The sequence below is a fragment of the Diplotaxodon limnothrissa genome, linkage group LG14 (genome assembly GCF_057381915.1).
Source record: "Diplotaxodon limnothrissa isolate DT_005_m linkage group LG14, D_limnothrissa_male_GT1.1, whole genome shotgun sequence".
Taxonomy (NCBI): domain Eukaryota; kingdom Metazoa; phylum Chordata; class Actinopteri; order Cichliformes; family Cichlidae; genus Diplotaxodon; species Diplotaxodon limnothrissa.
Genome location: NC_140609.1, coordinates 35312558 through 35324157, shown reverse-complemented (window position 1 = coordinate 35324157; position 11600 = coordinate 35312558). Strand labels below are relative to the sequence as shown.

Here is an 11600-nt window from a genome sequence, read left to right as displayed (position 1 = left end):
GCTGGTTGATGCTTTTAGGCTGAAAATGCAGAAAATTTCAACCCCTTACACTATGAAGGGTTAACAACTAAATGATAACATCAGTGGTGAAAGCTGTCTGATCACAGCCTGACAAAGCAGATAACCTAATAATCTGCTGTCCATCTCGAACAGGCTGATACGGGCAAGGAATAAGCGGCACCTTAGTGCTAAACATTCTGCTGAGCCTTTATGGGATGCACTGATATGCTTAAAGAGCTTCATCCAAAATTTCACCATCTCAGCAATGCCAAATGTGCAGGGCTGCCTTCAGATGCCCCAGCACAGATATTTGTGAAATTCATCAGAACTGTTCAGATGTCTGCTTCACCTGTGTGGGCTGGCCAGAGGGCGGGAAGTAAGCAAGTTTTTACTGTATGTTTTAATTATGTGTACTTGAGGGAATTTCATATTACTCTAAAGCGTATTATTTATGACTCCACACATGAAAGCCACTGCTAGCTCTCACTCTCTGCACTAAAGTCACTTTAACTTTTGAAAAAAGAAATTTAAAAAAAGATCATGGGACCAGTTCAAAGATATAGTGCATATTTTATGCTTATCTGTCATCAAAGCACAGTTACGTCAACAAAAGCTTCAAAACAATTCAAATTAAGCTCTTCAGTCTTGAAATAAACACACGTTACTGAGCATAGATCTTTTCTGGATTCGTGAAATTGCCTTTCTACTGCACAGGAAGAAATTTCCTGACAATCACAATATTCTATTTTTCCTTTCAAACTGGTGCATTTTCTGATACTTACTGACTGCTGGAGCCAAATTCATCTTTTTAATAACCTTAGAAACATAGTCGTGTCACTGGGAGTGGTGGGCAATCTCTGTCTTGCTCAAGAACCCTTCAGCAGGGCAGATGCTTACTGTCGCAGTGACAAAATGATTCTGTATGACTCAGGGAGCTTTGTGACTGCTCATCTTTCGACTGTGGGCTCTGGTATCGTTCAAACTGCAAAACACTGAAAGTGGCTTGATCCAAGGTAGATGTGATTATAGGTAGTTTTGATGCTGAATGACCATATTACTATTAATAATTCAGTCCCGTCTTATAATACAGGCAACATCATCTCAGTGAGATGATTCCATGACTATATTCTAGATATGGATTAGGATTCATCAATAGGATGCAACGTTTGTTTGCGTAAGATATCTGAAATCTACTTTATAGATAAGAGTAGTGTATAGGGAAAAAAAATATTTCAACAACACCAGTGTTCTGTAGGCCAGTGGTACCATTGAACTTTCAATAGAATTTAAAAAACAAAGCACAGAAGATACAAGATGACTTAACACCAGCCCTTAGGAACACATGTGGCGCTCCAAAGAGCTGCTTTGAATTCGGTCCAGCTGAGCAGCTGCTTGCACCACTGGATAATTTTCTTGCCATAGGAAAAAAATATTACCTTTTTTTTTTAATATTTACATTTATTTATAAACATAGGTTGTCCTTTCATCCCAAAATCTCTATCAATAACAACAACAGTGTTCCAAGGTTACACCTATCTTTAAACACCTGCTGACTTTGTCGTCCAACTTGCTGTTAATTTCAGTGGTCACGGGTACATGACATGTAAATAATGCATTTATAGACACTAGTCAAATTAGACTTGCGGGGCGACCGTGGCGCTGGGGGTTGGGGAGCGCATCTGTAACCGGTTCGATCCCCGGGCTCTCTGTCCTGGTTGTTGTTGTTAGGATGCCTGGGTCGTTGACCCAGGGTTTTTGTGTTTATTTTTATTATTTGTAATTTCTAGTCTTTGGTTTCTTTCTTTGAGTTCTGTCTTATGGTTTATGTCTCTGTCTTCTCTAGTTGCTCTGTCTCCCCTGTCAGCTGTATCCCCTTGTCTAGTTCACGTCTCTGTGTATCCTTAGTTGCTATATCCCCGTGTCCAGTCAGTGTCTGTGTCTGCCCTGGTCCCACGTCTCTGTTCCCTCTGTTGTAGTGCCTGCATGTGAGTCTGTGTCTTTTGTTCAGTCTGTGTTATGGGTTTCCTGTTTTACTTTGAAAGTCCATGTCTGATGTTGATGTGTCTGGTTTTGCTTCCACTTGTCTCGTTAGGCCTGATTTGCCCCAGCTGTGTTTCCCTCCTGTTACCCATTCCCTGATTGCTCCCTCTGTGTATTTGAGCCCTGTGTTTCTTTGTGTCTGTGTCGCGATCTACCGTTTACCTAGCTGTGTGTTCGGTCAGTCCTCTGGTTTAAGTTTATTTTGATTTGTTCCAGTTATGTTATATTTTGAATTTTACATTAAAGCTGTTCTGAGTTCACGACTGTCTCCGGAGTCTGCACCTTGGGTCCTATTCCTGTCTGCACACAGCCATTCATAACAGTTGTCCTTGGGCAAGACACTTTACCCTACTGGTGATGGCCAGAGGAGCCGATGGCGCAATATGGCAGCCTCGCTTCTGTCAGTCTGCCCCAGGGTAGCTGTGGCTACAACTGTAGCTTGCCTCTACCAGTGTGTGAATGTGAGAGTGAATGAATAATGGAATTGTAAAGCGCTTTGGGTGCCTTGAAAAGCGCTATATAAATCCAATCCATTATTATTAAAAAAAGAAACGGTTGCTGAACAGGTCTAGGTTCTTTTCCTTATAACTTTCTTTAATTTCTTTCACTTACCTGCCATCCTGAGCTGGTCTTTTTTTGGGACAGATGTTTTCAGAGACATATGTTTTCACTTAACTGTGAAAATCTTTTGACAGCAGTCACTGTGGCACTGGTACGTACCTGACAATTTTTTTTTGACAACTGACACCTGACAATTTTTTGTCTGACACCTGACAATTTTTTGTCTGATACCTGACTTTTTTTTTTTTTGACAACTGACACCTGACAATTTTTTTTCTGACACCTGACAATTTTTTTTCTGACACCTGACAATTTTTTTTCTGACACCTGACAATTTTTTTTCTGATACCTGACAATTTTTTTTTTGACAACTGACACCTGACAATTTTTTGTCTGATACCTGACGATGTCCTAAAATGTACACCGTAGTAAGGTCATTGACCTCACCGGAGTTTTACCGTGGTTCAGGCTCCTAACGACACAAGGTAAGTTTAACTTTTTCTCCCTTTTGTTCATATTTTTGCCACAGTTGTGTTATATTAAGTTGCAGTTATGTTGTGAAAGTTACATATCAGAGACGGAAAGCCAGTTTTGTACGAAACCAAATCAGTACTATTTTTGTCTGGCTAATTCATTCTAGCTAGCGACAGTGGTGAAACGTGATTCAAATTTAAACTGTTCAGTAATTGTTTTGTATACATTTCAGCAAATGGACAAGCTGAAAGCTCACGAGCAGCCTGCATCCTTTCTGTCCTCTTTTTCTTTATTTCTCTTTTCTATATTGCTACTGTCGGGATATTTTTTGATCCCGATATGTTTTTTTCTGTTGTTGTTTTTAGACTTTGCTGCAATATGTCATCTGACGATGATGAAAGGAGTATCCGACTCTGGCTGGTTCCCATGACTGTACCAAAAATACTTTTTTTTTTTTATTAAAAAAAGAGCATTAAAAATAAATGACTAAAGTACAACTTATTTATTAACTACTGTTCACCTCTTTCATATCAAAGAAGTGTATTTTTTGCTACACATGTTTTATTTGTGGGCACTGAATAGACGATGCTTTTAGTGTAATTGCCACATAAAAAGATTTAGTACTTTACTGGTTAATTACTTATGTTCAGTGTAAGAGGTGGGTGATCAATTAGACTGTTGTTGTTACACTTAACCTTTCAAGATATGATGATAATAACATTGTTCAACAAAGGCTTAAAACAAAAGGAAATCAGCTGTGCACTGAATTCATATGGGCATAAAATAAGGTAAGTCTGCATTTCAACAGTTTCCGTGACAACTCTCTAAAATGACAAAACATGCAGTTTGCATTTAATATAATGTAAGTCTGTGTTGTCTTTTAACAGTGAGAGGCATCTGAGACGAGTTTTAAAACTTCTAGGGTTGAAGCGAAGATGCCCCCAACGACCTTTTACTGAAATCCACAAAGCTGTGGAGGTAAGCGTTAAAACATCAGTGCAAAAAATATATATTTTCCTGAAGTCTGTGTCATGAGCTATTGTAGAAACAATAAATGTTATTTTCTGTAGTGATTTAAAAAAAAAAAACATTCAATTGTCTGTTTGTTTGTTTTTTAGAGTGAGATGAAACAGTGGTCTCCTGAACAAGGAATCAGGGCAATGGTAAAGCGGGTAAGGGATGTCAGAGGAGTGCGGCCTTGTTACAGGTTGGTTAAATAGTGTGTATATGATCAAGTGTTCTCTTGTTTTACTGTTGAGCTCAGAGTAAAATCTATTGTTACTGTAGAGACGATGTTGCGAATATAATGAGGTATATGGATGCAAGTGGTCTTCAGAGGAGATCTCCTGGAAAGAAGAAAATTCCCTGTCGGAATTACATCAGCCGTGGTCCAAATGACACACGGCACATTGATGGTATTTATTTTATCTTTTCAATTAACCTTCCAAACATGTTTTGATGGTACTTCTGTTGAAACAAATTGTAATTATTATTTGTTGTTTCATATAGGCAATGATAAACTGAAGTTCTTTGGAATGTGGATACATTTGGGGATTGATGGGTAGGTTTGAATATGGCATTCGCTACTTAATTTATTATATTCAGTGATAGTACAAAGTTGCTTCAAGATAAGGATGTGCGGTAAACTGAGGTGTTATCTCTCCTGAGTAGTCTAGGGCAGGGATGGGCAAGTCCAGGCCTCGAGGGCCGGTGTCCTGCAGGTTTTAGATGTGTCCTTGATCCACAGCTGATTCAAATGGCTAAATTACCCTCACAACATGTTTTGTAGTTCTCCAGAGGCCTGGTAATGAACTAATCATTTTATTCAAGTGTGTTTACCCAGGGTGATATCTAAAACATGCAGGACACTGGCCCTCGAGGTCTGGATTTGGCCAAGCCTGGTCTAAGGGACCAAGATAAAGTATGAATAGTGAAGGAGGATTCAAGATGGCGGTTTTTAAAAGGCTTATTTCCTGCTAGTCTTAAAGTTCCATTTCAGACTGGCAGTTAATTTCAGGGAGGGCCAAGACCAACACAACAAACAAAACATCCCTGATATAAAGTAAACAGAATTTAACTCCAAAGAAAATAAAATGTACAATTTACGATAACCTACCTAACCAACACATAAACAGGAGAATACAAGGGATTACAAAACAAAAGGCAGCTCTCCCCTCGCGTCAGTCTGAACACAGTCAAGAGTCACATTCAATTCCAAAGGCATGTAAGCCTACACAACTATGGCAGTCAAAATGGCCGGAGGAACCAGAAACAACGCCTAGACATAATACAATGGAAAACCAGCATACTCTTGGGGAATGTAACAAAAACCAAACATAGTGCCAAAACATGATTAAATCATATGTACAAGTGGCCACTTTTCTGTTTCTTTCTTTTCAGATTTTCCAGGAAGGTTCTATGGCTAAAGGTGGGCACATCCAACCGCAAGCAAAACTTTGTGGCCAGATACTTCTTTGAGGCTGTTCAAGAACAGGGTGGTATGCAATATACTAAAAAATGGGGGGTTAAAAAAGATTACATTTTGTTAATAAATTTATTTTTTCATCATTCACTAATTATCTTCAGTTTGTGTCTTTAGGCTGTCCTCAAATGATTCGGGGGGACAGAGGAAAGGAGAACCTTGTTGTGGGTCAAATGCAGATGGCATTTCACATGCGAGATCTTGGGAATCAGGCATGGAGGTGCTTCAGAATGGGGACATCAGTGCACAACCAGGTATGTCTTTAAGCTGGTAAATGACTATTTCTAAAGTAACAACCTGACAACAAAACTGATAATGTCATGTTTCTGTTGTTTAGAGAGCTGAATGTTTCAACAGTATTTTAAAGCGGACATGGATTAAGAAATGGCTGACAACATTTGAGGTAAAGCAAATCTTTCACCTGTAAAACCTATTAACAAAGAGTAGCCATCCAAATTTCGTTAAACATACGATGGATTAGTTTATCTGAAAACACAAGGCCAGAATCTGTGTTTATGTACATCTGTACCTTTTCACTAATGAAATTCTCACCTTCACAACTTATGTCTTTTTCAAAACAACATGCGTAGGCCATGATGGAGTCTGGGATCCTTGAACTGGACAATCCTGTGCACATGTAAGTCAATATTTTTAGACATGAAAAATAATCAAGCAGCAGTATGAAAGTATGTGGTCTAGGAATGCCTTTGTTTTTTGAGTACTGATTAAAATTTAGCTTTTACTTATTCTACCTCAAAGAAGCAGATGAACATATTAATTTTTTAATTCTCCTTTTTCATAGCAACTGCTTGCAGTACTCACACTTGCCACTGCTTCAAAGAGACTTAAAAACGGAGCAAACAGTTTGGAACACCCATGACATCCGCAAGCAACGCAATGCACCTGGTCCATTTGGGAAACCCGACCTTCTGTTTACCTCACCACCTCCTGGTATGTCATTTGAAAGCCTGTGGGGTTTTATTTTTTTGTTTGTTTTTTAACTTTCATTAGTTTACTTTTACTTTGATATAGCACTCTTCACAGGATAAAAACCACAAAGTGGCTTCACAATAATATAAAACAGATAAACATAAAACAGCACAATCGAACATACAGAATAAATGCAATCAAGGAAACGTAATGATGGAGGCAGAGCATTCCATGACCTGGGAGCCACCGCTTTGGAAGATCTCTTGCCTCTGGTCTTCTGGTGGGACTACTAACAGCCATTGATTAGATGATCACAGGCTGGGAGAGGGAGCGTGGGGTTCTATAAGATCAGAAATTAAGGCAGGAGCTTCACGATTCGGAGCATTGAAAGTCATTACTAAAATTTTAAAATGAATTTTCTAAAATATACTGGAAGCCAGTGTAATGAGCGTAAAACTGTTATAATGTGCTTTCTCTTTTGTGTCTTCCGAAGAAGCCTACTTGTAGTACAATAAGAGATTTCTGAATTTCTACTGTCAATACTAAAATGGCTTCATATTGACACCTTTAACTAAAAATTTATCTAAATGTTTGAGTGATATTTCCATCTTTAAGTTTCTGTAATAACATCTGTAAACACTGACTGCTTCTTATACAGGTTCTAGAACAGCTTTGTCATTATTCATTTATTTTTAACATTCAAAGTGAACATCTTTTCAATATTGTCTTTCATTCGCAGGATATGGCAATGTGCTGCACATTGTTGACCCAGACCTTTTAGACTATGCCAAGCAATTAATCTGTGAGAGGGAAGAGCCTTCACTGGTAGCAAACCAGGAATTCAGAGACATGTGCCAGAACATTTTAGAAAACAGCCAGTTTCCCTGCACACCTGATGGTTGCCTTGCTGCATACCTCATGCTAGTCCAAGAGCTCACAACTGCCATGAACAGAAATGCAGTTCCTACACTTTCTACGTTTGCCGAGGCAAATGACATATACATCTTTCTGAAGAGAGAGAGGATGGAAGGTGCACCAGTAAACATTTCCAATGACCAATAAAATCATACAACAGTGTTTGTTAACATTTATTTATCCTTGTTTAAAATCAACAGGTAATTTGAAAACTGTCTGACCAACAAAATGTACAATAAAATGTTGAAATACAATTGACAAGGTGCCATCTTTCATAATGATTCAGTGTTTCATTTACCACAACTTTTGTTAACAATAATGTAGAACATAATTCACATTGAAAGACTTTTGAACTGCAGACTGTAGCAACATTACCACTTGTAGCCATATCGGCTCGTAAGATCAAGGCCTGACTTGAGAAACTTAACAACATCAGATGCGGAAGGCCTTGAGTCTGGGTCATAGCTCACCAAACCACCAAGAAAACTGTTTTTGTCACTGAGATGTGATAGGGCATGTGGTGGGGTTTTGGTGGCCATTAGTGCAGCCAGTTCTCTTTGTTTTTTAACCATCCACGGAGCGGAACCCGTCAGGATCTCCAGATATGTGGCTCCGAGGGACCACATGTCTGTCTGGAACGAGGCCTCTTCAAACATCAGTATGCATTCAGGGGCCATGTAAAGATATGTGCCACCAGCTGGACCAGTAGCCTGGGCAGTGAACTTACTCCCTTGACGAAGCATCACAGTGTCTCTTATGTTTGCCATGCCCCAGTCTGTCAGGACTGCCTTCTTAGAAGGGTGGTGAACCTATAAGGTATACATATGAGAACTTACCAGGTTGTCTAAAATTTCACAAATGTTATCAAAAATGTCATTCCAAAGACCACAGCTCATAATTGGGGAAAAAAAAAAACCCTCAAAGCTTTTAGCACCCAGATCACCCAATCACTGCAGATTTATTCTGAGATTGTTTATTATACCCAACATTAAAATTAACAGATTGGTTAATGATCCAACCCGGTTTTATAGTCCTGTGCATTTTTTAATCCCCATTCCACTTAAGCAAGTGGTACAGACTAATAAAATAATAGAAACTTTCAGTTTGTAAAGCCTAAACTTACAACATGTTTGGGAATTTTGTAGGTGTGCAAGAACCAACATATTAAAGAAAAATTGGACTATTAAAGAAACAATGTAAGGCTTCTTACTTTAAAAAAAAAATCCTTTATATGAATATGCCAGAAAAGTTTCTCATTGTTCAAATGTAGTGTTTAATAGACTGAAGAGAATAAAGTTAAATAAATAATATACTATTTTTATTTTGATCTTCAAAAACAAAGTGGAGAAAAAGAAAAATACAATATGGCTTACCATGACATTTGCTGGCTTTATATCCTGGTGAATGATTCTCTGTGCATGGATGTACTCTACTGCCATGGATAAGTCCAGTGATATGAAACCGGCATCATCCCCTTCAAGCTATCAAGACAATATATAATATTAATAAAACAATGCATAGCCAGGTGTGACAATCTAACATGTCTACCACTGGAAATGTATTACTTCAAATAGGATTAGTATTCAAATGCAACTGCTCGTAAGCTTTCAGCTTGTCCATTTGCTGAAATGTATACAAAACAATTACTGAACAGTTTAAATTTGAATCACGTTTCACCACTGTCGCTAGCTAGAATGAATTAGCCAGACAAAAATAGTACTGATTTGGTTTCGTACAAAACTGGCTTTCCGTCTCTGATATGTAACTTTCACAACATAACTGCAACTTAATATAACACAACTGTGGCAAAAATATGAACAAAAGGGAGAAAAAGTTAAACTTACCTTGTGTCGTTAGGAGCCTGAACCACGGTAAAACTCCGGTGAGGTCAATGACCTTACGCTCTCCCACGGTCACACGTTGATGACGTATTTGGAAATCAATTCGGGTGGGACATGACAACAGCGCCACCTGCAGGAAGATTTTCTCTCTGGTACCTTGTGTTCTGACACCTGACAACTTTTTTTCTGACACCTGACAATTTTTTGTCTGACACCTGACAATTTTTTGTCTGATACCTGACAATTTTTTTTTTGACAACTGACACCTGACAATTTTTTGTCTGATACCTGACGATGTCCTAAAATGTACACCGTACCTTACGCTCTCCCACGGTCACACGTTGATGACATATTTGGAAATCAATTCGGGTGGGACATGACAACAGCGCCACCTGCAGGAAGATTTTCTCTCTGGTACCTTGTGTTCTGATACCTGACAATTTTTTTTTTGACAACTGACACCTGACAATTTTTTTTCTGACACCTGACAACTTTTTTGTCTGACACCTGACAATTTTTTTTCTGACACCTGACATTTTTTTTTCTGACACCTGACAATTTTTTTTCTGATACCTGACATTTTTTTTTCTGACACCTGACAATTTTTTTTCTGATACCTGACATTTTTTTTTCTGACACCTGACAATTTTTTTTCTGATACCTGACTTTTTTTTTTTTGACAACTGACACCTGACAATTTTTTTTCTGATACCTGACTTTTTTTTTTTTTGGACAACTGACACCTGACAATTTTTTTTCTGACACCTGACAATTTTTTTTTCTGACACCTGACAATTTTTTTTCTGATACCTGACTTTTTTTTTTTTGACAACTGACACCTGACAATTTTTTTTCTGACACCTGACAATTTTTTTTCTGATACCTGACAATTTTTTTTTTGACAACTGACACCTGACAATTTTTTGTCTGATACCTGACAATTTTTTTTTTGACAACTGACACCTGACAATTTTTTTTCTGATACCTGACGATGTCCTAAAATGTACACCGTACACTGGTATTGCTTTAGAGTTCAAAAGATTATTGCTTTATGACAGGTTTCACTCAGTTTGACATTTTGCACACTACATATCGGTTCTGTATAATAATATCATATAAAAATGAACAGTACTATAAATGTTGTGAGTGCAGGATATAATTAGTGACCAGTTAACTGCACTTCATGACAAAGCTTGACTAGCTTATGAAAATGAATGAAAATGAAGATATGCTTTTCCCAATTGCTGTTGGCTCTGTTTAAAACCAATGCAAAGTTGTGAATAGGAATACAAAGTTAATCTTAAAGCCACAGAATCTATATCTATATTTATATATTGTCAAGGAAACATTGAATATTAGTAGTGCTACAGAGCTAACGGCTTCCCTCAAAACGTCAAAAGACTACATTTCCACTATCGATTCAATTTTGTAAAAGACGCAAAACATATTTTTTTCATTCAATCACTTCAACTCAGAGTCAGTCAACTGCTAAATACGGCACTTAAATTCATTAGACATTGGCTCATAAAGACAGCAATTATTTGAAGTCCTGTGCCTCCATCCGGTTAGTGCAGGAGTCAATTAGGGTGAACAACTGAATGTTAACTGGCTCATTAGATGGTGGGAAACAAAGCAAATGCCACATTTCCATAAGAACATTGCTAGTTTGCTTGCTGGAGAGTTACCCAAAATCGCTTTTTAAAGAAGATTTCAGATAACTACAGAAATTTTAATTACTAAATATTCCAGATTAAACAGTTCTGCATCAACTACTGCCTGATCAGTTGTTGGTGAAATTTGTTCTTTTTTCCTTCTGTGTTGAAATACTAAGAACACACATAGTTAGACAGATATATAGAAATAAAGGTTCACCCTGACCACATGTTAGACACATGAGACATGCCTGCAACATCGTGCAGTATAATCAGTTTGGTGGTTGGTAACTGAGGTATATCCATGGAGGGACACACAGACCTCTACAGACTAGGCAACGGCACCCTGACTGCCATTATATATCGGTGGTGTTCCAGTAGCACAACTCTGGGAGACTATGTTTCCAGGAGCTTTCCAGGAGCTCATTGATGTCTTGGTCCAGATCGGGAAGGAGATCCTCCAGGACGGCATCCGCCATGTCATTAGAAGCGCGCCAGCAAAATGAACTAACCTGCCGCATCATTTTTTCTCTTTATTTCTCAGTGAGTCTTTGAATTCAGCCATCTGTAGGTTGATAATTTTCATTTCCATCAAACAATGTGGCATCCTTTCATTCCTAACAAATTACCCAGTCAGTCAAAGATAAAACTTGTTTTTGCCTTTTAATGAAGAGATAACTTTTTGCATTTATTTAGTTGCGTAAC

General features: G+C 38.1%; 2 protein-coding genes across 2 annotated transcripts; one reads left to right on the top strand and one right to left on the bottom strand.

The window, feature by feature from the left end:
* The first annotated feature begins 3053 nt into the window (after positions 1–3053).
* On the top strand, positions 3054–7617 carry LOC146619273 (uncharacterized). The gene is made up of 13 exons (XM_085370841.1): positions 3054–3086; positions 3441–3478; positions 3779–3863; positions 3963–4053; positions 4194–4282; positions 4363–4490; positions 4585–4636; positions 5476–5573; positions 5675–5811; positions 5895–5960; positions 6148–6194; positions 6360–6508; positions 7227–7617. The coding sequence occupies exons 2-13, from the start codon at positions 3454–3456 to the stop codon at positions 7547–7549; spliced, it is 1290 nt and encodes a 429-aa protein (XP_085226967.1). The 5' UTR covers positions 3054–3086; positions 3441–3453; the 3' UTR covers positions 7550–7617.
* Positions 7618–7761: 144 nt separating this feature from the next.
* On the bottom strand, positions 7762–11374 carry LOC146619272 (uncharacterized). Its single transcript, XM_085370215.1, has 4 exons — positions 11293–11374; positions 9561–9676; positions 8776–8883; positions 7762–8211 (listed from the first exon to the last, which is right to left on the bottom strand). Exons 1-4 carry the CDS (start codon positions 11372–11374, stop codon positions 7774–7776), a joined length of 744 nt encoding a protein of 247 aa, XP_085226341.1. The 3' UTR covers positions 7762–7773.
* Positions 11375–11600: the final 226 nt, after the last annotated feature.

Coding starts and splice junctions, on each gene's coding strand:
- LOC146619273 (XM_085370841.1), top strand. CDS start 3,454: ATGTCATCTGACGATGATGAAAGGA. Junction 3,479..3,778: donor ATCTGACGATGATGAAAGGA/GTATCCGACTCT, acceptor TAACCTTTCAAG/ATATGATGATAATAACATTG. Junction 5,961..6,147: donor AATGGCTGACAACATTTGAG/GTAAAGCAAATC, acceptor CAACATGCGTAG/GCCATGATGGAGTCTGGGAT.
- LOC146619272 (XM_085370215.1), bottom strand. CDS start 11,374: ATGGCGGATGCCGTCCTGGAGGATCTCCTTCCCGATCTGGACCAAGAC. Junction 9,677..11,292: donor GGAAAGCTCCTGGAAACATA/GTCTCCCAGAGT, acceptor AAAAATTGTCAG/GTATCAGAACACAAGGTACC. Junction 8,212..8,775: donor TAAAGCCAGCAAATGTCATG/GTAAGCCATATT, acceptor TATACCTTATAG/GTTCACCACCCTTCTAAGAA.